Genomic DNA, 27325 nt, shown 5'->3' on the forward strand with positions numbered 1-27325 from the left:
AACTCATAATACCATATTTAGCTAAGAAATATCTCCTCCAGCATGCTTTCATTTTACCTCTCAGTCCCTTAAGGAAACCTTGGCATGGGTGAGAGTGCAGCCCCTAGGACAGTACGCCAGGGCTATGGTGCGAGAGGCTCCGTTAACTATTGAGAGCTCTGCAGAAAGTGTTGGCTCCAGTTTGCTCTCTACTCAGCCCAACCCCAAACATTGCAAAAGGCCAACGGGGAGAGTAAGCGATGTCTAAATGATGGATGACTTGTCTCTTACTTGATTCTAAACTGAGTCTCTCTAATTGATTGATTTTAAATTGTTACCACAATTTTCTTCTAGAGAGAGGAGAAAAAAGAAACCTCTATATCTTCAACCATGCACTGGAGATCTATCAACACAGAAAAGTGTACATAGCAGATCTAAAAGCAACAAGGTTTTTCCCTTCTCTCCCTCATGGACCTTTGCAAAGATCAGATCATAAATTTAAAAGTCATTAACTTCCTGAACTATAGACAGTGCCATTTTTTGTTGATATCCCAGCAGAAAGTGTAGGAATAAAAAAGTTTTATTTAAAATTTCCTTTATGTTTGAACTAAAGACTTAAAACAAATATTTTTCTTCAATGACATACATTTTCTTAAATTTTACCCCTCAGATTTACTATTATTGATTCTTCTTGGTACCAGAAGCATAGAGGGTTCTTAGTGATCAGAAACCCCAATGATCCCTAAGGACATAGATACAGTTCAGGGTTTCCAGAAGGAGCTGCATTAATTCTTTCAAATTTTTATTTTCTCCATCCATCGATCACTATAAGTATGGGAAATGTGGCTTCACTATTTGGACCAAAAATAGCCTAAGCAACTGATGCCTAAAAACATATACAAGTATAATAACACCTCATGTTATATCATTGGAGAGCCAGCTAGTCAACAAGTAAATCTGTCACAGAGGCTTTAAGCACAAATTCTTGCAATTTTCAAAACTGCACCTTTTACTTTTGATGTAAATCATTCTTATTAATGTGCTTCCCTGCCTTCTTACATAGAATATACAATGTGCAAATTAAATACTGCTTGATGCATCCAGGCTATCATTATGAACATCTCTTATGCCACTGCAATGGAATACAGTGATGCCCCAGAGGTAATCAAGGTGAATCCTATCCTGTTTGTGCAGGTTCTAAAGGAATGCAGATTCTATGCTTTTAGATTTCATACCTAACAATATAATCATCCTGTTTCTTCCCTTCTTGTTGGTAAGAAATAAAAGCCGCTTCTTCTAACAGTTTTAAAAAATATGTTCTTCTAATCAGCTGGGTTCTGAATCTAGGTAGCTAGTTTCACATACATAAAGCAGACTTGGTTAAGAACAGAAGTTAAAGGGCCTTTCCCATTGAGCAAAGGGTGAAGTTCTTAGCTGATGGATCTTGGACAATTATTTTCGCCTCCTGAAAGCCTTTCGCTTCCTTCAGGTTCATATCAATGTTGCAGAGCAGTGGTTCTCCGTGTGTGGTCCTCTGACCAGCAGCAACAGCATCACCTGTGAGCTGATGACAAATGCAAGTTCACAGACCCCACCTGACCTCCTGCAACAGGAATTCTGAGGATGATGTCCAGGAACCTGTGTTCTAGTAAGCCCTCCAGGTGATTCTTATGCACACAGAAAAGTTTGAGAGCCCTGTTTTAGAGAAGCTGAGGTTTGCCAGAAGTTTGACTTTTGAACCAGTGAACCACTCCTCTACATGCATTCCAGGTTAACGTAAAACTAAGGCTTACTAACGAACCACATGGAAAGAAGAGAAGGCTGGGCACGGACATCCTTTCATGACGTCCCCCCTTTGCCCATGCTCTTCTCTTTGCGAGAAATGCCATTTCCTTTGTGCACACGACAACTCCTAACCCTCCAAGTTCCAGTTTAAATATCACTTCCCTGAGTGGTGCAACTGGTTAAGCACTTGACTACTAGCCAAAAGGTTGGTGGTTCAAACTCACCCAGAAGTGCCTCGGGAGACAGTCTTGGCAACCTGCTTCTGAAAGGTCACAACCTTGAAAACTCTATGGCATACAGTTCTACTCTGACACACATGGTGTCGCCATGAGTTAGAATTGACTTGATGGCAACTAACAAAATAACAATCCTCAGACTTTTCTTTCTCCGCAGATAAAAGTGATTGTTTTGTACTATGTGACCTCTCAGGGCTTTGCTCCTTTCCCTGTCCTGGCATTTATCATTTATTGTAATTTATCGGTCTTCATAACTGTCTCCCATGAGGTGGAGTCTGTGTTTTATTAATCTTTACATCCATTGTATCTAGCACAAACATTTGTTGGAATAAACCTAATTCAGTCATAAACAAATCTGAGTACATACAGTGAAAGGCAGGATGGAGAAAAGGCCCACGACTTTCTGTAGGGAAACATGACTACTGCTAAATGAATTTCCAATAACCAGGCTTACATCCCAGGCACCATACTGGCCACAGACACCTTCAGTCAATGGCGTCTCTGTGGGAGCTGTGGCTGCATGCCAATTAGAGCCAAGCACTGGAATCTCATTGCCAAGTCTGCTGTGCAGCAACCTGCCATGAGCTGTCTGAACTGCCAGTCACATTGGGTCTCAGGGGGCCTGTAGACTGTACACCACTTCTTGCCTTTCTTTCTCCGTGATAACCACCAAGGGCAGCGGGCCCTAGGCAGATGGTGAAGGGGGAGGGGTGTTGAAGAGGGTGTCACGGATAGACAAGTGTGCATTTCAATTCATGTCATATTCTTAGAAGAAGCTGAGACATAAGCTTTGGTTCAGCTAAACCACCGTAGCCTTATAGTAAAAGGACAGGAATTTTTATTTCCTTCACACTCAATTCTGAGTGCAATCCACAAGCTCTGCCACTCCAGTTGCTGGCACTCTGAATCCCCTTACCCTGCTCTATTTTTTTCCATAGACTTACTCACTTTCTAACACATAATTTTCTTTTATTAGGTTTCTTATCTGTTTCTCTCCACCAGGATCTGTGGCACCATGAGGGTAGGGACTTCTGTCTGTTCTGATCACTGATGGATCCCCAGTGCTTCAAAACGTGCCCATCACACAAAAAAAAAAATGCTCCGTAAATTTCTGAATGAATGAATGAATGAAACCTTCCTTCCTTCCATTTCTTTCAAATGGTTGTGTTCTTTAGTTCTCCATTCCAGGCTTAAAAGGACCCAAAGTTCTCCCTTCCGCCCTCCCTTCTTTCCAGGTCCCGAACAACGTACAGCAGAGCTATTTCTGATACCTGTTCCTGTGTTCTCAATGCAGCCGTATTTGGGCAGAGCACTTAGTTTAATGATGGCGTCTCCCTGGAGGTTGTCATGATCATCAGCAGCAAAGAAATGGTGAAATGAGAGCGGGGCTCTCCCTCCCTCATCAACCTAAGAAAGAAAAGAACACAGAGTCCGTGGGCAGTCGCACATAACTGCATAAAAAACAACAGCATTGAAGAGTGCTGCCTGGGGTGACCTTCCAGCACCAATTCCACTTTTTTGAGGACACAGATCCTCTACAGACGAGATGAGCAATATGTGTGCTGCTGAAGCCAGGCAATCTTTCAGCACCTCTCAAAGCTACACTTAGACACGATGACTTCAGTGTCTCCCATCAAAGTTGTGCTTCATTAAATGATGGATCTGGTTATAAAGCAGCTCTGGCCCATTCTAATCACCCACCTCCACACAGCTGTACGACAGGATGGCTGCCTTCCTTCTGTTTCAACATCCAAAAGCCTACAGGTAGAGAATGATTGATCCAGTCCTCCCTTGGATACTGGGAGGGTGGCTCTGTTCTATAGCTATTCCCATCCACAACAAAAGTCCATTTATTCCCTTACGGTATATATTTATAGGTGTGTCAGGAAGAAAGCCTTTGCCATACCTGAAAGTTAGTACTTATCTTAATGTCAAGGAAGAAAATAAATCACTAAGATAAAAACAGTTCTTTTTTCTTTAGGGCCCTGCTTTGTAGGCTAACTCTGCAACCTGTGCCTGGTGTTTTTTTTTTTGCTAGCCTGCTAGAAATGACCAAGCCATTTCAGTCTGAACAACACCTAGGCTAACTGTACAAAGTGGAAGGTCACACTGACTCTGAGAATGGGGAAGATCCAAGTGTTTTCCCCCAGGTGTGGAATGGAAAATGGGAGGAATCTAAAAATCATTTAGAAACAAACTCCTGAGCTTTCAGTACTGTGGTACTTAGAAAGAGGAAAGGGAAATTTTGGTGACCTCCTACCATATGCTAGTGGTTTTATCCACTTGCTATTTTATTTAGTCATCAGATCAACTTGTCTATGTATCAGGAAGAATAATATTTTAAAGATGAGGAAATTGATGCTAAGAAAGATTAAGTAATTGGTACAAGGTTACTCAGTTATTAAGTAAAAGAACCTGGACTTGAACTCAGGTTTGGGTAACTTCAATGATCAGGATACAAATACAGCACCCCAAGAAACTATCAATATTAGTTACAGTGATGAGTATTGACTTGATTTAAGGAGGAACTTGGGAGCACTGTCTTTATTCCTCATGTTTTTAGTTGCTGTCAACATTAGATTGTAAACTCTTCAAAGATACATTGCATTTCTGATTTTACTCCTTATACTAACATCCAACATAGTATAAATATTTGTTGACTAACTAATGTGGACATAATGATTTGATCTTCTGCATATAATTATTTTCATACTTTTAAAAACCTCATGGTTGAAAGCCATGCATATCTTGATATCATTGTGTATATAATTTGGGGGAAGAATATGGCAGCCAATTTAGTCAGAAGACCCTTTATTTACATCGCCAAAGATTCCAGTGATTTATAGCACTCACTACTTATTGATTTGAGAATCATTTACCGTGATAAGGTCAGCAAAAGCAATGACTGGAGGTGGATTCTCAACAGGAGTGATAATGATGGTAAACATCTGATTGTCTGCATGGTTGTGGTCCGCGTCAGAGACGGAGAAATGGAAGCTATCAGTAACCAGATGACCATCCTGCTCAAACACAGCTGAGTACCTATAAAGGCCAAAAGAAGAATCAAATTAACCAGGCACACTGACAAGCCAGGTAATATAACTGCATCTCTGTTTAAAAATGGGGCCAGAAGCAATATGTTCTTTCAAGGAAGCTGCAACCAGTTGCTTAAATATTTTAAAACTTTTTTAAAAAAAAGTATGTTATATAATTGTTATTGTTGTTAGCTGCTGTTGAGTCAACCCCCGACACATGGCAAACCCATGTACAACATAACAAAATACTGCCCAGTCCAGTGTCATCCCCATGATCGGTTGCAGACCGGACCATTGCATAAGGTTCACTGGCTGGGAAATGAACCTGGGTCTCCTGCATGGAAGTCAAGAGTTCTACCACTGAACCACCACTGCCCCCACTGTTAAATAATACAAACTGATTATGTACCTAATCTTGTTGTTGTTGATGTCTTCCATCGTGAAATTGGAAATCTCTGAGAGTTCTTCCACCTCAGGTCCTGAGGTTCTTAAGAGAGCACCATACACAGGCAGAGAAGTTAACCGAATCCAGATCTCTGCGTCGGGGGAAGAATCATCCTAATCAGGCAATATGAGGCAGGACATGAATGCACGTTTGCAGGAATAAATACTCCCAGTAGTTAAAAAGATCACGTGTTCCTTCTCTGCTAACTGGAAGGATCCCTTTCCCTTTAATATTAAGCAACACCATTAAAAACTGCATGAAAATCCCAGTATTTATTCCTCTTAAAATGTCTTTTTGATAGTCTCTTCTTCCAGGAGCAGTTCAGGATAACAGAGGGCAAATGCAAATAGAGGGGGCATACAACAAAGAGATACCCTATCATTATTGTAAGAGCCACACAAGGTTTTGTTTTTATTATAGCCATCTAGTGAAGAATAAAAACATGGTTAGAGCTACAAGTCATCTATCTATAAACACAGATGTAGGCTTCTAGAGTTGCTAAAGATAGTTTGCTTTTTGTATACAGGTAAAATTCCATCACAGTATATAATACAATGATTTAAAAAGTGAAAATAGAAAGAATGAGAGTTATTTAGCTTAGTCAATGACCCACTTTAAGTAATATTCAGCATGATAAAATTTTGGCTTCACAAAAAAATTTAGGAAATCTATAGATTCATTCTATCAGGATTATACCTATGGATGTTCAATCCCCCAGGTACCCCAACTTAACAAAGACCATTTCCCTTTCCTTTTGTATTCTTTGTTTTGAAACAAAATTGGCTTTCTGTATTTCTGCATGGACAATAATTGATTGTCTTAATGAACAATTTCCTCCTTCTTCAAAGATATTTTTGGAACTATCTTGGAGGCAGACAATATCTTCTTGGAAAAATCCCCTAAAGTCATTCATCTTTTAGAGTATTTGATTGTGAAAATCGGGACAGTCTCCACTTTACCACGGCAACAAATGAAAATAAATGTTGCATGGTTAATTATATTTTCAAATGTAAATTTTCATGGCTATATTCTACAGTTGGTTGAGGTATGGGTCAGGAATGTGATCATGGGATACTTGATGGTCTGGGGACAGTCAGTTCTTATTTATATTCCCAGGGCTCTTTTGAGTTACTAGTTCAGAGCCTTTAAAGTAAGATCACAGAATTTTCCCTATTTCCTCATATCACTCAGCACTAGCAAGGAAGGGAACTCAAATTCACTGAAACGGCTAAACTTCAGAAAATTTTCCCTAAATTTATACTCTTTAAAAGTTTCTCTATTTCTCCACATGGGCTGTCAAATATAATATGTAGGTTTCTAACAGACTACTTCCTAATATTGCTGTATCTTCCAACAGAGAATTTTAAAAAGACTGGTGAGAGTTTTAAAGTATTGTCTTCTGAGGTAGTGATAAACCACAAGGACGGAGCTTCTGTTCTTGATTAGAATTAATTTCCAGGGCAGAAAATTTGGCAAAGAAATGCTTATTTCATGAAAGTCATATCTTAGTTACAAATCAAAGGACTGATGGGTTTGAAAAAGTGGGCTATCAGCTAATTTTTTTTTTTCTGAAAATACCCTGTCATAATTTAAAGAAAATTATTATTTTGGGGTATACAACAATTCATAAGAATATCGACCATGTTCTCATGGAACATTCCTGCTGAAGGACCTTCTTAACCCTTTTGTGTTACTTCATTCATTCATTTTCTTTCTATTCTTTATACAGCTATGGACCCACCATACAACACAAGAATGGAACAGATAACAACTAACATTTACCTATATGCTCCTTCTTCATCCTATCTCTGGGACTCCCATCACTCGGAATCTTTTTTTTTCATTCCCTTGAATTCTTAATGTAGTTTTACGTAGTACTAAAAAGAACATTATTTAATTTTAACTTATTGTTAAACTTATAAAACTACTCTTGCAGGACTTTTTTTTTTTAAACTCAATAACACACGGTTAAGACCCATCTATATTGTTGCCTGTAGCTGTACCCGTTGCTGTCAAGTCGATTCTGACTCACTGACCCTATAGGACAGAGTAGAATTGCTCCATGGGGTTTTCAAAGAGCAGCTGGTGGATTCAAGCTGCCACCTTTTTGGTTAGCAGCCAAGCTATTAACCACTACGTCACAAGGGCTCCGCATGTAGCTATAGTACATTTGTTTTTAACTGCTCTCTAATATTCTATAGAGTATACCACAAGTTATCTATCTATTCTCCTGCTGATGTTGGATTGTTTTAATATTTTTGCTATTACAAACAGTACTGCTATGAACATTCCTGTGAATATTCTTGTATATGTCTTTTAGTGTATATCTGAAAATATCTCTTGGGTATGAATTGAGGAGTGGAATGCTTAGGTCACAGGGCACATGAATATTTATTATCATGATAATGCCAAATTATTTCCCAATTTACACCCCACCACCAATGTAAACCTCCTGTGGATGTATTTCCTCTCTGTACTTGGTGTTGTCAGACTTTTTACCTTCTGCCAATTGAATGGGTATAAAATAGTATACAATATAGTCTTAATTTGCTAACTGGTTTGCAATTAGCTGCTAACTAAAGATTGGAAAATTGAACCCACCAAGTGGCTGCTCAGAAGAAAATCCTGGCAAACTGATCCTATAAAGATTACAGTCAAGAAGACCCTATGGAGTAGTTCTACCCTGTAGCACATTGGGTTGTCATGAGTCAGAATTGACTTGATGGCAATGGGTTTGGTTTTGGTTTGGCTCAATGATATAGGTAAATATTTCTTCAAATGTTTATTGGCCATAGGGGTTCCTCTTCTGTGAAATTCCCATCTATGTGTCTTGTTCATATTTCTATTGGATTTATCTTTCTTTTTGATATTCAGGAATTCTTTGTTCTTCTTTATGGTTTTTGGTAATATGTGTTGCAAATGTATTTTTTTCAAGTTTGTAACTTGTCTGTTTTCTTGCTTTATGGTGTGTGTCTTAGTTATCTAGCACTGCCAAAATAGAAATACCACAAGCAGACAGCTTTAACAAACAGAAATTTATTCTCTCATAGTCCAGGAAGCTAGAAGTCCAAATTCAGGGCACCAGCTCCAGGGGAAGGCTTTCTCTCTCTGTCAGCACTGAAGGAAGGTCCTTGTTATCAATCTTCTCCTAGTCTAGGAGCTTCTCAGTGCAGGGACCCTGGGTCCAGAGAACCTGCTCTGCTCCTGGCACTACTTTCTTGGTGGTGTGAGGTCCCCCTGTGTCTCTGCTCACTTCTCTCTCATATCTCAAAAGAGACTGACGTAAGACAAAGCCTAATCTTGTAGACTGAGTCTTGCCTCATTAACATAACTTCCTCTAATCCTGCCTCATTAACATCATAGAGGCAGGGTTTACAACATACAGGAAAATCACATCAGATGACAAAATGGTAGACAATCGCACAATACTGGGAATCATGGCCTAGCCAGGTTGTCACATACTTTTGGGGGACACAATTCAGTCCATGACATTGTGTTTTGATGAAGACATTTTTCTAATCTTTTCTCTTATAATTAGCACTTCTTGTTCCTAGTTTTAAGAAATCCTTCTCTTTTCCAGTATCATAAAAAGATTCATATATATTATACGAAGAATTGTAAAATTTTCCTTATGACATTTAATTACTTGATCTGTCTGGAGCTAATTTCTGTATAGGGTATAAGGTAAGGGTACAAGTTTTTTTTTTTCTCATATGAATTATCATTTTGTCCAGACCCATTTTAAAAAATAATTCCTCCTGTTACCCCAGATCTGATTCACTATCTGTCTTATATCAGCGATCCATGTATGGGTCTGTTTCTGGACTCTCTATTATATTGGACAATCTATTTCTGTACTACACTGTTTTAATTGGTGTTGTTGTTAGGTGCTGTCGAGTCAGTTCTGACTCATAGCAACCCTATGTACAACAGAATGAAACACTGCCAAGTCCCATGCTATCCTTACGATCTTTGCTATCTTTGAGCTCACTGTTGCATCCACTATGTCAATCCATTTCGTTGAAGGTCTTCCTCTTTTTCGATGACCCATTACTTTACCAAGCATGATGTCCTTCTCCAGGGACTGATCCTTCCTGAAAACATGTCCAAAGTTGTGAGACGAAGTCTCTCCATCCTCAGGTCTAAGGATCCTGGCTGTACTTTTTCCAAGACAGATTTGTTCATTCTCCTGGCAGTCCATGGTATATTCAATACTCTTTGCCAATATCACATTTCAAATGCATCAATTCTTCGTCTTCCTTATTCATTGTCCAGCTTTCACATGCATAAGAGGTAATTGAAAATACCATGTCTTGGGTCAGGGGCACCTTAGTCCTCAAAGTGACATCTTTGCTTACGAACACTTTAAAGAGGTCTTTTGCAGCAGATCTGCCCAATGCAATACGTTGTTTGATTTCTTGACTGCTGCTTCCATGGGCATTGATTGTGGATCCAAGTAAAATGAAATCCTTTTCAACTTCAATATTCTCTCCATTTATCATGATGTTGTTTATTGGTCCAGTTGTAAGAAGTTTTGTTAATCAGATTTAATTTTATTAGAATAGTTCATAATAAACCCTGATATTTGGTAGGGCAAGCCCTCTTGTCCTCTTACCATTCTTTCTTCAGAATTTTGGCGCTTTGTTCTTCCGTATATATTTAGAGAATCATCTTATCAAGTGCCTTAAAAAGCCATTTTAACTAAACCGAATTGAAAGATTGCTTTGGGGAAGAATTGATATATTTTTTATATTGAATCTTCCTATTCATGAATCTCATCATTTACTTAGCACTTTTTCATGTATGTCAATTAAGTGTTATCATTTTCCCAATAGAAGTATTGCCTGGTTTTTGTTAGATTTAGTATAAAACTAAAGCCAAACTTGTTGCTGTCAAGTCAACTCTGACTCATGGTGATCACACGTGTTACAGAGTAGAACTGCTCCGTAGGGTTTTATTGACTGTAATCTTTATGTAAGTATATCATCAGGTCTTTCTTCTGTGGCACCGCTGGGTGGGCTTGAACCACCAACCTTTAGGTTAACAGTTGAACGTAAACTGTTCGAGCCACCTAGGAACTGCGGATTTAGTATAAGTTACGTGGACTTTTTAATCCTGTTAATAAACGATGTCATCTTTTTAGCTATATTTTCTAGGTACGTTTTTGTGGATGTATACCAGTGCTATTGTTATTTGTTGATCTTATATCCAGCTCCTTGCTAAATCCTTCTTTTATTTCTAATACTCAAGAGAGTCTTGTGAGTTTTCTCTACAGGCAATCATATCATCAGTTTTCCCTGGAAGTTACACTCTTTTGTTAGATTCATTCCTAAATATGTGATAAGTGATGTTATTATAAATAGTATTATCTTTTTAATTTTTTGGCTGTGCATAAAAATGTAGTCAACTTTTTATGATTAATCTTATATCATCCTTTGCATATTACAGATGAGAAATTAAAGGCTGAGAGGGTTTAAGTACTTGCCAAGGGTCACTACCCTGGTAAGTATGATCTTGGATGAAAACTTCAGAACCTGTAGTATTTCTCCCCTACTTGTTTTATTGCAGTGCATAAAAAACTGTGTATATGAAACTACCAGTAAGAAAAAAATCACACAGAATCCCATTTTTGCCTTTTGTCTCTCCCAGTATCATGTCCCTCATCTAGTTAATGATGCTCTAATTAAAAACAGACTCACCTGCTTCTATCCCTTTATACTCTTCCCCATTTATGAACAGAATTTCAGATGGCTTTTCCAATATTCCTGTATGCTCACTGCAAACTCATAACTATGCATATCTCGAAAAACTTTGCCACAACACAAAGTGAAAAACTCTTCTATATCCCTCAGAGAAAGTTAGCATATAACTTAGCTAAGTCTTTAAAATGCATGCTATGCTTTCAGCAGACTACAACAGTTCTTTTGGAGTCCTTCTGCTCTGGTGGGCAAATTCACATTCAATCAATTTCAGTTGCCAATGGGCTTGCATTTTGATATGCAGCTTATAATATGCAGTTAATGAGCAGGAACTGCTCCTGGAGTGCTATTTTGGCCTGTCAAATATTTTTCAAGCCTTGGTGATCTATTGATTAAACCTGTATTCATACATTTTTATGAATTCATGTATCTCATACGATTCAAAAGACCATAACCTATGGTAAACAAAAAAAAAAAAACAAAAAAAACTTGTCAGTTAGAAAAAACAAAATCAAAGCTGCTCTAGAACTATATTATACCCATGAGAAAAATCAGAGTGGAATGCAGCTTCCTGTAATTTAAGAAAAGACAATTTGAGGGGAAAATCTGTGCAAAAGCAACTGTTCCCAGGCCAATGCTTTATCTTACACGTTGCTATTCAGGACTAGATTTTATAGCCAGACTCTTCAGCCCTGAAAATGGATTACTTAAAACTATATAGTATTTTTTTTAAAAGCTAGATCATTAGTTGGAACTTTTAAGATTAGTAAAGGAAAAATTCAATACTAAGAATGATTAGTATTCAGATAGTCATTGTTCTTTTCAAGGCATTGTCAAAACTACTCGTCATTATGTTTACATAGAGTATAGATCTGTTTACAATATACATAATTGAAAAATAAAATTAATTATCCTTATCTCCAGAGATAGAATCAAAAAAAGGCGATATATTTAATTACCAAGGATCACTTGTCAAGTTAGGAACAGAGACAGGAAAAACCCACAGTCCCTGATCTTGCCATCTATCCTCTAACCACACTGCTTCTCTTGGGGCATGGGATGGAAAGTGAATCAGTAACCTTGTCTAAGAAATCTGGCAGAGAGGTATTGCCTAAGTGCTGTGCCAGTATTCTGTCTAGAGCTGGCCTTGAGATAAAAGCTGATGAAAAGTGGGCTTTCTCTCGGTGGGCCACGAAACACCATCACCTATTAGTTACTGACAAGGCAATTTCTTCTAAAATGCTCTTTTCCTAAAATTCCCATCAGAAATATTAGAGATGGAGCTTAAGCAATAGAGACTTGGGCTTTTCTGGCATTGGCACTGATTCCTGTTGACAATTACTCATCCCTGCACATACTCATTGTGTTTCCATCTAAGTTCTGCTCACTCCTTGCCTGCCCATGAGACACTAGGAGCAGCCAGAATAAACGGTATAACTACTCCTAGGAATAGAACTTCAGGGAATTTGGGAAGAAGGATATTTATATGGTCATATACCTGTAGCCCCAAATATTTAGCCAACGCATTGCTTTCTAGAAGCCCAGTCAGAAGGTTCAGTGAACAAGAAGAACAAACATAAAAACTTACAATGTAAGCAAGGTGTGACCTCGTGATTATGGCTGAGCTTTTACTAGCAACAGTAATTCTCAGAGAGGAGCCAGCAGCCAGCCGAGGCCCTCGGTCCTCTGACAGCGACACCTCCACTCTTACTTCCAGCGTTGTTGTGGTGATACCATCTGTGACAGCAATCTCCATGCTGTCTTCCTGGGCAGAGGAGCCATCATGTATATACTGCAAAGCATTTTTCTCAATATCTTCATATGTGAAAGTATCACCTTCGAAGAATAAAACAAATTGCAATACCAATTACTTCTGGGAATAACGCTTTTCATTTATATAACACCTTTGTTCTCAGGATTTCAAAGTACATAGAGGATCATAAACTCTGAGAGTTGTAAGCTAATTAGTCCAACAACTCACCCAATATAGGATTCCCTTTATACTACTCTTGAAAAAGGGTTATTTAGCCTGTCCTTCAATACTTCTCAAGGTGGCAAGCTCACTGCCTTATAAGGTAGCTAATTCCACTGGAGATAGCTCTAATTCACTTTAAAAAAAAAAATTCTTAATCATATGGAGCCAAAATCTTCCTCCTGCAAGATCCATTTATCATGCCTAGTTCTATAGAAATAAAGGGCAAGCCTCTTTTTTTTTTTTTTTTAATGCCAGCCTTTGTGGAGTATAACCTTGATACTGAAAATTTTTTGAAAAACTTAGGAAAATAAATTATGCTTGGGGAATTTGTAAGAGACCTTTGTTTTAATTGAAAATATAAGATGCTTTTTTAATTAAAAAAGATGTAAGAATTGAAAAATATATTTGAAGTTAGAAACCCAAACTACGTAGTCTAGAGTACAAATTCATGATAGATTTGATACATGTTATGTAAAAAAAAGTTTCAGGGCCACATAAGCTTGGGAAAAATAGGATTAAACAAAATTAAAATGAATTTTTTAAAAAAATTGCAGGATTTTCTAAAATTTAGAATCTTTAAAATGCCAATATTAAAGCTTCTCTAACTTGTCTGATCATGGAATCCTTTTTATGAGAATTGTCTCTTAGCTCCATGAGCCCCAGTGATTCCACACAGCACAGATTAGGAAATGCTTTATCTCGGATGTTATATTCACCTCCATTTCACTACTAACTACTGGCTCTAATAATTTGTATTATGTAATGAGATTAAGAATTTATTCATTCTCTGTATTCTTCTTCTAAGCCTTCTCTTTCAACATGATGCTGTGTTTTATTGACGCAAATGGTTAGTGTGCTCAGCTGCTAACCAAAAGGTTGGAGGTTTGAGTACACTCAAAGGCACTTCAAAAGAAAGGCTTGGCAATCTACTTCCAAAAAATCAGCCATGATAACCCTATGGAGTACAGTTCTACTCTGACACACACGGGATTGCCATGAGTCAGAATCAACTTTACAGGAACTGGTTAGTGGTTAACAAACTTCTTAGATCTTATACAATAATTATACAAATAAAGGTTAAATATTATGCTAAAGAAACTGGGCTTTAACTGTTATGCTCCGAAAGTAATATATTCCCTTGGGATACTACAAATCTATACTAATTATATTTCTTTTGTTCAGCAAATTTTTGAAAGTCTACCTTTGTGATTGCCAAATGCATACTGGTTGTTCTTAAAAATTCATCTACCTTCAAGGGCAAAGATCTGGCCCTACCAGGGATATTCAGAAGAATATATTACTACATATTGTAGAAGGAATTAAACAAACGTTTTGAGAAAACAGTTATAATAAGCATATAGCCTCCCAAAATGACTACTGTGAAAGGGATAATATTCATTTTGATATTAAAAACAAACAAAACAAAACCCGTTGCTGTTGAGCAAATTTCAATGCATGGCACCTTTGCTATATAAGGGCTGATTTTTTTTAAATTTAGATTTTAGATCTGTTCTTTGTGCTTTTCTGTACTTTCTAAACAATCAACATGTATTATTTTTTATAACTGGCAAAAGTGCAATAAATATTATTTTGGAAAGGTGGTCACATTATCACACAGTTATATCTGGTTAGCAGCCAAGAGCTTAACCACTGTGCCACTAGGGCTCCTTACAGCTTCTAGATGATACTTAAAAAATTGTTCCCTTTTTTAATGGATGAAGATACATGTAGTTAACACTATCACAGACTTACTGTCAAAAATACTGTGAAGGTTCACACACCAAATTAGGAAGACAAATTAATCTCCATGAATAAACTATCAGAAGCTGGCAGTTGACACCTCATATGGTGTAGTTCTAAATGCATTTATTCAAGTTCACCTGCAATTTGAGGAAATAGCTTCATAGTTTGCAGGATGAGGGTAGGGGTGCAGAGGAAGAAGTTCCAAATATCTAGGCCAATGGACTAAACACTACTGGTTTTTTCTTTCTAGATAGCTCCTCATAACTTTTCTCATAAAGATACATTGGCCTTGATTGTAGAGCATCAAGTCCCTCCAAGTAGATCAATGGCAGAGTGAGCTACCTGCAACCATGGGTCCTTGGAACTCAGCTGTGTACTTAAGGAGCACGCCATGCTGTGGAGGTTTCCGAAGCTCAAAGTAGAGTTCTTCAAGTACTGTGTTGGCATTTCTTACTAACAACTGAAGTCCTGTAGTCAGGAAATAAAACATGATGAGAGAGAATGGGTACATTAAAAACTGTGTACTGTGTATACATTAAAGCCACAGGCCAGGCTGGAAGCCATACAGGGGATAATCTGATCGTTATCTGAAAGCACCACTTAACTCCAATCAACCACAAAAGAATGAAAACTGATAATACAGTTAATTCCCAAATTATAAGTAGGCTTTCTAAAAGTTTGCTTGTAAGTAGTACTGAATTTCAGAACATCCTTTTTCCCCCCCATACAAATGAGGACATGACATGGGGGAGGCCACAGGTAGGTCAGTTGTGACCTGCTGGGGTAGCTTCCTCCAGAAAATATTACTATTAACTGTTTTTGCTTTTCTTCGTTTCTTCCCTTCTTCTTTTTCTGAATCTACACAAGAGCCAAGTTATTTTAATGATGGCTCTATGGCCACCGTGGAAGTGAGGAGTGGAGTAATAGTATCTTTGTATATGTGGTTTGTTTATAAATAAGATGATAATTAACTTCAGACAAAAACTCCAGTGTAGAAACTGGGTAAGGATCTAGTAGATCACACCTAACTAAAACTGCAATATCCACTGTTTGCTAGTGAAATGTTCTTGGTAAAAAAAAATGAATACACTTCTAACCAGTAAGTATATTAATAAATACATAAAACAGCATACAAAATAACAGGGCCAGCTCTAACTGTTCATGACTTCTGAAGGTTACTGTAATCTGTCATTTCTCCTGTTACTCTTCACTTTCTAAATAGAAAACAAGAGCAGTCACTGAAACCCGCTCCCCTCTCTTCTCTCTGTTACTTTATATTTTAGTGATGGCAACAAATCAAACTCCTGGGCTGGAAAATAAATTCTGTGTTGTATTCCATCACTGAGTGTTGGCCTCGGAAGTGTTTATTTCCTTCTCTCTGTGCTGCTTCAATTTGCATGGAAATGGGCAGAAGGAAGGATATAGGTGAGAATGTACAGAACTTCTGGAACAGGAGGCCACTGTTTTTTGGCAACCATCAAGAAGGGCTGAACAGGGATTGCCGCGGAAATATGGTTCCATTTCCACAGCCATGTTTCTTTCAGGCTCCCAGTTCTTACCTACAAAAGTTCTGCCTCCTGGGCTGACCTCAAGGAGTGGAGCTGTGACCTGGAACACTGGGGGCTGCTGGTCAGTGGGAAGTAAGTGAATGGTGAGGACTGTCTCTGGACTTGTGCGCTCTCCGTCGGAAACTAGAAAGGGTAAACATACACACATATACAAATCAATTTGTCATCTGGTCACCCTCAGGCTGTTTCCATAAATATGTAGCCAGAAGTTTTTTTAGATTACCTTAACACTTTGAAGAGGTGTTTACAAATGGGAAACGTAAGCAAGCAAGTAAGATGTTGTGAGCTATTCTAACAAGGATTTTTCTATTGGATAAGAAAAAGGCTAATAGATCCATAATAACAAAATTGTTTCACGGGGTGATTGATAAATCTTAGTGGAAGGAAAAGTAAGACAAAATATGCTCTCTTAAATGATGCTGGTAACGGCTTCTTTTTTTTTTTTAATGGAAATATTTTTTGATTCAATTCATTCCTCCAATGTTTCACAGAAATCTTTTCTTTCATGAAATCTCTTTTAGATACAACATGCCTATGTTTCATGGAAAAAAAAAATAAAGGACAGAAAATACCCTTACAAACGGTATTTCTTTGGAAGTAAGTAGCCTAATTTTATCTGGTCATTATGCCCAATGCCATAAATAGAAGACACCTTTGTTGATAAAACAGTGACCTTAGATTTTATTTCTCTGGATTATCTGACATCCAAGTGAACACTACGCACCTGAGGGAAATGAAAGCAGAATTGCTTTCCTCTTATTCCCAGCTTCCCAAACCTTAATACACTCTGCCTTCTCTAAAAGCCAGATTTGAAAGAATACCAGCACCACCACTAATCAATGTGTTTATTGACTGGCTATTGAGAAAACTGTTCTGTTAATTATTTTAAATGTGTGATCTGCTTGCATATAGGTTAGTTATATAAGAAACCAGTTTCCTTCCTCAGTAACAATTCATTAGGAGTCCAACATGTTCTTAAGCAAAGTAAACCATTATTCAGTGATTCCTGCTAATGATTCCATTCAGGTTTTAGATTTGTCTTTTCCTTGGGAACAGATATCAGAGATATGACTGGATTTATAATGTATGCTCTGTGTCCTAGAGAAGCTATGAAATAGCCCTACAGAAGAAGAGAAGCTGGGGATGAAGATTTAGACTCTGGTCATTCAGTCAAGTGTCAAGATTATTGCCACTGCTTCTTTATTTATGCTCAATCTCTTCCTCTCTGTGGATCATCAAACATAAGGACAGATGGCTCTTAATTTTTAGGGGTTCAGAGACATACAAACTTTTTCATAAATTTCAGTGGATTCAGGGTTCTCTGAGGTCCCTGGTATCTAGGTTAAGAACCCCTATGTTAGATAAAAATAAATAATGGCAAAATACTTGTTGTTGTATTCGAGTCTGCTCCTACTCATGTACAACAGAACAAAATGTTGCCACGTCCCGTGCTATCTTCATGATCTTTGATATGTTTGAGCTCATTGTTGTGGCTCTTGTGTCAATCCATCTCACTGAAGGTTTCCTTTGTTTTGCTGACAAGCTATTTTGCCAAACATGATATCCTGTTTTAGTGATTTGTCTTTCCTGATGATGTGTCCAAAGTAAGTGAGCTAAAGTCTCACTATCCTCACTTTTAAGGAACATTGTTTTATTTATTCTAAGACTGATCTGTTCGTTCTTCTGGCAGTTCATGGTCCATTTAATATTCTTTGCCAACACCACAACTCAAATACATCAATGCTTCTGTTTTCTGTTTTTCATTGTCCAGCTTTCACATGCATTATGAGGCAACTGAAAAGACCGTAATTTGGGTCAGGTGAACCTTAGTAATCACAGTTATATCTTTGCTTTTTATATAAATAAATAAAGTTATACTGCAAAATAGAATTTTATTTTTTTATGTTACATCTATTTTTTTTTAACATCAGGAAACCCTCAACACCCTATTTTACTGCTGCAGAAAGGAAAGTCCCTAAAAAATAGCTTTGGTCGTATCTGTCACAGAGCTCTTCAGTGTAAACAGGCATGTCCATGCTTATGTAAGTAAATGAAAGAAAAGCTATTTTCTGGTAGCATATAACCAGAAAATAAATTATTCGGGAACAGGGTTTTACAAGCAAACATAAGAACTTACAATTAAAATGTTGGCAATTCATGTTTCACCTTCTCTCTAAACAATGTTTCTGATGTCTCTGAGAAACAGCCCACTGTCTTTTTGGGTTAGACTCCCTTGAGCACCACTTGCCTCATGCGTTTTCCTTGCTCCGGGCTGCACTGCAGTGTCTTATCCTGGTCTTGAAGCTGGCCAGGTCAGGAATATCAGCTCTCCATCTCATTTTAGCTGATTAACCAAATGAGCTGTTCTCCTGTCTTCTACGGGTTAATGTCAGGGCTCCGGCTTGTAGCTCTCTTAGTTTGTTATCTACTCAAGTTAAAAATTCTCCCTCAAAAATACTGCTAAAGGAAATGGTTTCCTTCCTATTGGATTCCAAAAGTATTCCTCCTAAAGAAAGGAACCCCGGGCAGAAACAAACTAAATTAATTTAAGGTTAGCCTGAGGTCCCTTTCCTCTACCAGGTATAATAGGTTCAAGGATCATTTAACTTGGGAGAAGTTAATTGTTAACCCTTTCACCTACTTAAGCTTTCAGGTGAAAGTTGAGGCTTGGAAACCAAACTGGTTCACTACCGTGATACCTATGATCCACACAAATACAGATCACACTAAACTAACTATCCTAGACTAGAAAAGCTTGTATTAAATCCTGGTCCTACTCTTTATCAAGAAGTCCTTGTGACGCAACGGTTAAGCGCTTGACTGCTACCTGAAAGGTTGGCAGTTTGAACTCACCCAGAGGCTCTGTGGGAGAGACTCAGCAATCTGCTCCCATAAAGATTACAGTCTAGAAAGCCCTATGGGGCGGTTTTACTTCGTCACTGGGGTCACTATGAGTAGAAATCAACTCGAGGCCACCCAACAACTCTTTACCAGAGGTGGAAACCTGGGCAGATTACTTACTCTCCATGATACTTAGTTTCCTCAGCTATAAAATAATCCTCTCCCTGCAATATTTTTGTTAGGATTAAATAAGACAACATATTTTTAAATGTTTTTTGAAACACAAAACACTGTAATCTGTTATATATTGTTACTGACTTTATGTATCATCTAGAAGCAAGTCTCTAGAAATGAGCTGATAACTGAGTTCATATTAACAATGAAACAACACTCAAATTTACCAATGATTCATGTTAACTGTAGGCATGTGATTTTTTTTCTTTTTTACACTCAAAGAATAAAGGAAGGGCTGGGAGTTTGAGGGAGATGGCTTTCTTTTCCACCAAGATTTATCCCTATGTGAAATGTAACAGGACATATGGATGGCTAATTCTAATGGAATAGTCAATCACAACTAAACAGCTATTTAAGGATGCTGTTTATAATCAACTATCCTCACTCTAGACCTAAATAAGAAAGCTGGCCCCTATGTTGCCCCAGCATAGGCAACATGTCTGACTCTGCTTTAGCTTATTAGCACTCGGGTTCTATTTTCTTGTGAACTAAAGCCAGGACGCTGAGGTTTTCTACACATGGGTTTCTTAACCTACTCTCTGGGCCATAAGACTTTTCCCTCCAGTAGCAAAGCCTTCAATGAAAGACTATTAAAGACTAGATACAACCACTGTTTGTTAACTGATTGAAAGCATGTTATAAAGACGAGTGTGTATCAATCACTGTTCTGGGAGCTTTACATATACAAATAGTCCTCGATTTACAACATACCTGAATTATGATGAACTGCACTTAAAGTTTTTTTTTTTTTTTTTTTGGTATATCTTATCATTAGTAATATGTACTACATAAAATGTTGCAGAGTATAATTTGCTGATGTTGTTATTCTCAGATGGTCACTCGCAGGTGTTTAATGTTATCATTTTTTGTTCAAAACACTGTTGTATAGCAGGCAATAATGAAAAGTAAAAAAACAAAAAAATGAGGTTTTCAGTTTACATCAGAATCAACTTAGGATGGAGTCATCAGAACGGAACCCCGTTGTAAATCTGGGACTATCTGTATTTTTATTGTTATTATCTCCATTTATGGATAAGGCATTCAGGCAGAGACGTTAAGAAACTTTCCCAAAGTGGGTTGAACACCAGGCAGTCTGGATCCAGAGTCGAAGATCTTAACCAACCACTATCGCCTCTTTTTAACGGATATTAGGACAAAATGAAATGAGCCTTAAACAAATTAATCTTTGGCATCCTTGGTGGATTTTTTTCTCCCCTTTTCTTATGAATGCAAGGTTATGATGTTTTTATTTAACTAACCATGTGATTTATTTGGGAACACTATCTTATGTAACTTTTAAATGATCCTTAGAAAATAGTTAAAAGTAATGATGAAGGAGGAAAAATAAAGGACTAAAAAGGAAAGGAATTAAATACCCTTTTCTAATAAAATTGAAATTAAGTTCTTCACCTGTGAAGTGGAATTTCACCGATTCTGGGAGACCTGAAAGAGCAGGAGAGAGAAAATCAGTATACTAAACGTTTTAGGGTCAGAGACAGATAAGTAAGGTCCAAAATATGGGGCAGAGATTAGGAAAGTAAAAGATGTTCTAATCTAGATGATTCTGGTTTAAGAGAAATCACCAGATCTTTTGCTAATCTTATGTTGGATTTAATGGTGCCAGCACTAATTTTAAGTAACAAAAAGAGCCACATAGTGGAATAATTTTATATCAAAGCAGTTAGAGTGATTCATAATACATTTATTCAGATCCCACTTCATCAGTACATAAAATCCTACAAATCTGTGAATGTGGGTGATATCATATATCACTAACAAGGTGCTCAGGTGGGTCCATTCCATTGTAGAACTGAATGATGCCTGGGACATTGATTTACATACTGTGACAGTGTGAGAGATTTATCTCGTGGCATTTATCCCAGAGATTATATAGGATAGACTTCTGCTCTCTCTAAAGAGGCTCTAGCAACTCAGGTGAATGTAATGGATACGGAAATAACTTCACCCATGGATGACATGTTTTCTTTCCCTCTAATCCCAGGATATCCTGAGTTTCTTGTAACGTAGGTCTTGTAAAGTAGGGGTTAGAGAACCATGAACATTTTCATGGGTTATTAGTTACCCAGTTACTAAACACTAGGGATACTCTGTAGGAAAGAGACCTATCCCTGCCCTTAGAGACTTTCAGTCTAATTGAGGACCTACCCATTTTCTGGACTATTGAACTTATATAAATAATGGGAAATATTACTTGATATCTTTACTATAATCAAAAAAGTAACTCTAAAGTTATTTAATCCATGATCAACTCAGCATAAGAAATCACCACCTGTTCTTACTATATGTAAAACACTCTGTATTAATCATCTTATGAGGTGTATATGTCTTAAAGACTATAAAGAAACAGATTTCAAGACATTAGAATCATGTCAAGGCATAGACATATTTAGGGGTAGGGACTCAAAACTCCTGCTTTCCAGTCAGAAGCTTTGATTACTGGATAATGGGAAGAGGTAGGGGTGGTGAGGAATAAAGATATCCTGGCGTAGTGGAAACGCACACACTGGTTTTGATTAGAAACTCAGTTATTTTGCTCTGTTTTCTCTTCCTTTAAAAAGATGCCTTCTGTCAGGTCCTGATGCTGGCCTGAATTCTTCATTTCTACATGGACCTTCCCTGAGATGCTGCAGGCTCCTCCTCACTGGTTTCCCCTCACCCACACATCTGTCCACTATGGCATCTTCAACCCTTTCACATCATTATAGTCAAAGAATTCTTTGTGAAAAGCCATTCTGCTATATCTTAAAGGAGTCCCCTGAGTGGTGCAGACAGTTAACGCATTTGGCTGGTAACCAAAAGGCTGGAGGTTCAAATCCAGTCAGAAGCATCTTGGAAGAAAGGCCTGGCAATCTACTTCCAAAATATCAGCCACTGAAAGCCCTATGCAGCACAATTCTACTTTGACACACATGGGGTCTCCATGAGTCATAATTGATTCCATGGCAACTGGTTGGCTTATATCTTAAAACCCTCCACTGGATCCTTAGTGTTCTTGAGACAAAGACCCCGATCCTTAACTTGGCTTAGAGAGCTTGCATGGTCTAGCTTCTGTCTCTCTCTCTCCAGGCTCATATTGCTCTGCTCTAGCCTCCTTCTCCACATTCCAGCCACACTGACTTTCTTTCAATCATATGTTCTCTCCCCCAGGGCCTCTGCATATTGAGCTTGTGCCCTTCCTTCAGAAAGGATCTCTCAACCATCCCAATATGCACTTAGCCTAGTTAGCTTCTACCATCCCTGACATGTCAATACTTCCTTGGGGAAGCCTTCACTGAGTCCTCAGTCTAGGTCAGTCTTGTTAAAATGTTTAATATCACCACTGAAATTCTTCCTTCTTTTCAGAGCTCTTAGTTTGTAGTTATACATTTATCACTGGGATCATTTGATCAGTGTCTGTCTCTAGATCCCATACTTGCCAACAACAGGATCCACACCTCCTTTTCCTCACCAATATAGCTCCAGGGCATAGCCCAGTGGTTGTCACATAACAAACCAAAATCAAACCAGTTACCATTCAGTCGATTTCAACTTAAGGCAACCCATGTGTTTGAGAGTAGAACTACCTTCCATCAGATTTTCATGGCTGTGACCTTTTGGAAGCAGATCACCAGAACTTTCTTCTGAGGCACCTCTGGGTGGGCTCAAACCACCAGCATTTTCGTTAGTAGCCCACTGCTTAACTGTTTGCACCACCCATGGACTCTTGATTGGCACGTAACCAAAACCCACTGATGCTGAGTTGATTCCGACTCATAGCAACCCTGTAGAACAGAGTAGAACTGCCTCATAGGGTTTCCAAGGCTATAAACCTTACAGAAGCAGGCTGCCACATCTTTCTCCCAAAGAGCAGCTGGTAGGTTCAAACAGCTGACCTTACAGTTAGCAGCTGAGCGCTTTAGCCACTGTGCCACCAGGGTCCCCTGACTGGCACAGCCAAAACCAAAAACCCATTGCTTTCATGTTGATTCTGACTCATAGCAACCCTACAGGATAGAATAGAACTGCCCCATAGGGTTTCTAAGGAGCAGCTGGGGGATTCGAACCGTCAACCTTTTGGTTAGCAGCCAAGTTTTAACTGCTGCACCACCAGGGATCTGATTGGCACATAAAACCAAAAAAAACCTGTTCCCGTCGAGTTGATTCCAACTCATAGCAACTCTATAGTACAGAATAGAACTGCCCATAGAGTTTCCAAGGAGCGCCTGGTGGATTTGAACCGCTGACCTTTTGGTTAGTAGCTGTAGCACTTAACCACTATGCCACCAGGGTTTCTGATTGGCATATAGAAGCCACAAAATAAAAATTTATAAGTTATATGCCTGAATGCAGGAATAAAGGAAAAAAGAACAATGAACTGAGACCAAACTACATATTGGTCAACAAATCTCAAGCTCTTCTGAATAGCTCTAACCCAGTGTTACCAAACTACATAGAAGGACTAGACAAAGAGCTAAGGCAAGCCTGTCATCAAGATCCACACAGAACAGTTGGAGCGCCTCAAGAAAGAGAAGGGAGTATTACCAGCAAAAGAGAAGGCCATGATCTCCTGGAGATAGGGGGCCGCAGTGGGAGGTCGGTACAGGATTTTGCCTTGGTTAATATCTTCCTGCGTGAAATACCGGATGGGAGAGTGAGGCTGGTCCCTGTGTTCGATGATACCTGGTGGGAGAGAGACTCAGCATGGGCATCAACAACAATTCTGATGACTGACTGAATGACCAGAACCATCAAGCCTGCCTCCCTGCTGCTGGAAGTCTTTTATCGTTCAGGAACAACTCCTCTCATGTTGCTCTTGGTATGCTAGAGTATTCTTCAGTTATTCAAGGAAAGGGCAAACATGCAACCCAAATACTCTTCACTAGGATTTGTTGAATATAAACCATACTAAGACGCAAACTGGGAGTCCCTGGGTGGTACAAACGGTTAATAGTTAAGGTTAGTGGGTTAATGGGTGTTATAGGTTGAAATGTGTACCCACAAAATATGTGTTGTAAATCCTAACTTCTATACCTGTGGTTATAATCTCATTTAGGAATGGGTTTTTTGTTATGTTAATAAGGCAGGATTAGTGTAGGATGTGTTTTGGAAACCCTGGTGGTGTAGTGGTTAAGTGTTACAGCTGCTAACCAAAAGGTCAGCAGTTCGAATCCACCAGGTGCTCCCTGAAAACTCTAAGGGGCAGTTCTACTCTGTCTACAGGGTCACTATGAGTCGGAATCGACTCGACGGCAATGAGTTTGGTTTTTCTTGGTGTTTTAGTCAATCTCTTAGACAAGATATAAAAAGAGCAGATTAGGACAAGCAAGAAGCACAGATGGGGGAAGACTGATATGAAACCACATGGAGAAATCAGGAAGCAGAGCTGAAAAGACCAGGACCTTCCCCCAGAGCTAACACAGAGAGAAAGCCTTCCCCTAGAGCTGGCACCCTAAATTTGGACCTCTAGCTTCCTAAACTGTGAGAAAATAAATGTCTGATCGTTAAAGCCATCCACTTGTAGTATTTCTGTTATAGCAGCACTAGATGACTAATACAGAATTTGGCACCTGAAGAGTAGGGGTGCTGCTCTAACTAATACCTACAATGTGGAAGTGGTTTTGGAATTGGGTAATGGGTACAGCCTGGAAGAATTCTAAGGTATCTAATAGTAAAAGCCTAGATTGCCTTGAAGAGACTGTTGGTAGAATTATGGACATCAAAAGCAATTCTGGTGAGGGCTTAAAAGAAAGTGAGATGACCTATAGAGAAAAGTCTCTATTGTTTTAGAGAATATATATAGCACCAGCAATAAAATGTTGCTAGAAATGTGGGAGTTAAATGTGCTTCTGGTGAGGCTTTAAAAGGAAATGATGAGCATGTGATTGGACAATGGAGGAAGGATGATGCTTTTTATGCAGTGGCAAAGAACTCGTCTGAATTATGTTCAAATGTTTGGTGGAAGGTAGAATTTGTAAACGATGAACTTGGATATTTGGCTGAGGAGATTTCTAAGCAAGATCTGAAATGGGCCGTGTGGTTTCTCCTTGCCACTTATAGTAAAAGAGAGAAGAAAGAGATGGACTTAAAAATGAACTATGCAAAATGAAAACAAAACTTAAAGATTTGGAAAATTCTGGGACTCCGGCAGACATGGCTGTGGCAGCATGCTTGTCCGTTTTTCCATTCTTGCCTATTCTGTAATATTCTTTGGACTCGGACAGACATGCCTCTAGCAGCATGGTTGTCCGCTTCCCACTTTTGTCCTTTTGAATATATGCCGAATAAAACTTTCTTTTTACTTTACTAAACTTTGTAATGTTTTTCCCCGACAACAGGTTATGGTGCTGTGAGCAGGATCTGAAGCCACGAATCCAGTCAACTTCGAAGAGACCCGGACTGCGGAGCAGAGGCCGGCAAAGAAAGGTCCTATCTTCTGGACCCACGTGTTCCCACTCCATGTCCCTTCGACACTGACGGGGTGAGTGCGCTCAGAAAACGAACCTTTGCTTATTTTTTTGTTGTTCTCTTCCTCATGTTTTCTTTAGTTTTGTTTGGCATATTTGTTTGTAAAACCGGTTAATTGATTAAGGAGAATCTTTCTTAGATTTTCACTTGATCGTTTGGTTGAGTGACATTTAGTAACTCTTTAAGTGAACTGCAGTTTAGGCCTGGATTTGGGCATTTGAAGAGGTAATTCTATTTTCAAAGAGCTGTGAGTCACTATAAGCTGCAAAATTCAGACCTTTTTGAGGCTCCGAGAAAACCTGGAAAATAGTGCTCTGTTTTGCCAAATTCTCAGGGGGAGGTGGCAGTTCCTGACCTGTGTTTTGATATTTAAGGGAGAAGAGGTAGTTCTGTGCCTGTTTTTTCCATTGAATTGAGTCGATCTTACCAAAAATTGCTATATACACTTTTAGAAACTAGGATCCCTATATCCTTGTTTTGTATGGTATTATCTGGTGAGTTTATGTAGTCTTTCTGTCTCCTTTTGTTCTAAGAGCTTGCTTCTGGTCTAGAGCATTGTGTCTAAGTTTGTCTTGTATTAGATTGGTGGCTATGGCTAAGAACTGCTGTTTTTTGTAAGGCTCGTCATAGAATCTCCGTTCCTTCTTCATACAGAAAAAACAACGTCTTGTGTCTGTCTTATGATTTAGATTTTTAATAGCTACTTGGAGAAACTTTGATATAAATTGGTCTATTTGAAAAATATACTAAGATCTTTATGTTTTATACTATGTCAATCTTAAAAGCAAAACCTTTTTAAGTAACTTAAGCTAGATATTATATGAAATGTGTTTTATTTAAGGAAAAAGGATAGTTTTGTCTTAAAATAGCAGTTCCAGGACAGTAAAAAAGAAAGAAATTAGCTATCTTTTGTCTTTCCAAATGCCTCCATCAATTTAAACATATGTAAATGTCTTCCACGAGTCAAGCGTGTGAGGGCGGGGCACGATCAGGCCTCCCCACCTCCCAGTCTCCAAGGTCCTGTAGCTCCAGGGACGCTTTTCAAAGACCCCTTTCCAGCTAGGTGGAGACTCTTTTAAGACAAAAGATAAGAAAAATTGCTGCTTTGCTATAGTTATCAGAAATTGGGTAGATCCTAATCATAGAACTGTAAACAAGTTCTATTATAGGGGAACTTTAAGAAGTAAAAAAAAACAGAAATCACAATGAGACACACCTGAAGTGGCCTGGAAAAATGTTTCCAGCCGTAGCCAAACACTTAAGGTTACATCCATATCAATGAATTGGTCAAGTGAGCAAAGACTTTGTGATTTCCAAAGC

At 38.5% G+C, this 27325-nt stretch overlaps 1 protein-coding gene across 1 annotated transcript in view; it reads right to left on the reverse strand.

The window, feature by feature from the left end:
- The window catches only part of FRAS1 (Fraser extracellular matrix complex subunit 1), a 516919-nt gene that overhangs the window by 106878 nt on the left and 382716 nt on the right, over positions 1-27325 (reverse strand). Inside the window, exons 34-41 of the mRNA XM_012557480.1 lie at positions 24083-24220; positions 20951-20983; positions 16457-16588; positions 15240-15365; positions 12768-13015; positions 5445-5593; positions 4880-5042; positions 3272-3407 (exon numbers count right to left, since the gene is read on the reverse strand). Coding sequence (XP_012412934.1) covers positions 3272-3407; positions 4880-5042; positions 5445-5593; positions 12768-13015; positions 15240-15365; positions 16457-16588; positions 20951-20983; positions 24083-24220 — 1125 coding nt within the window. The remainder of the gene's footprint in view (positions 1-3271; positions 3408-4879; positions 5043-5444; positions 5594-12767; positions 13016-15239; positions 15366-16456; positions 16589-20950; positions 20984-24082; positions 24221-27325) is intronic.

The sequence above is a fragment of the Trichechus manatus genome, unplaced genomic scaffold (assembly GCF_000243295.1).
Source record: "Trichechus manatus latirostris isolate Lorelei unplaced genomic scaffold, TriManLat1.0 scaffold00105, whole genome shotgun sequence".
NCBI classification, from domain to species: Eukaryota; Metazoa; Chordata; class Mammalia; order Sirenia; family Trichechidae; genus Trichechus; species Trichechus manatus.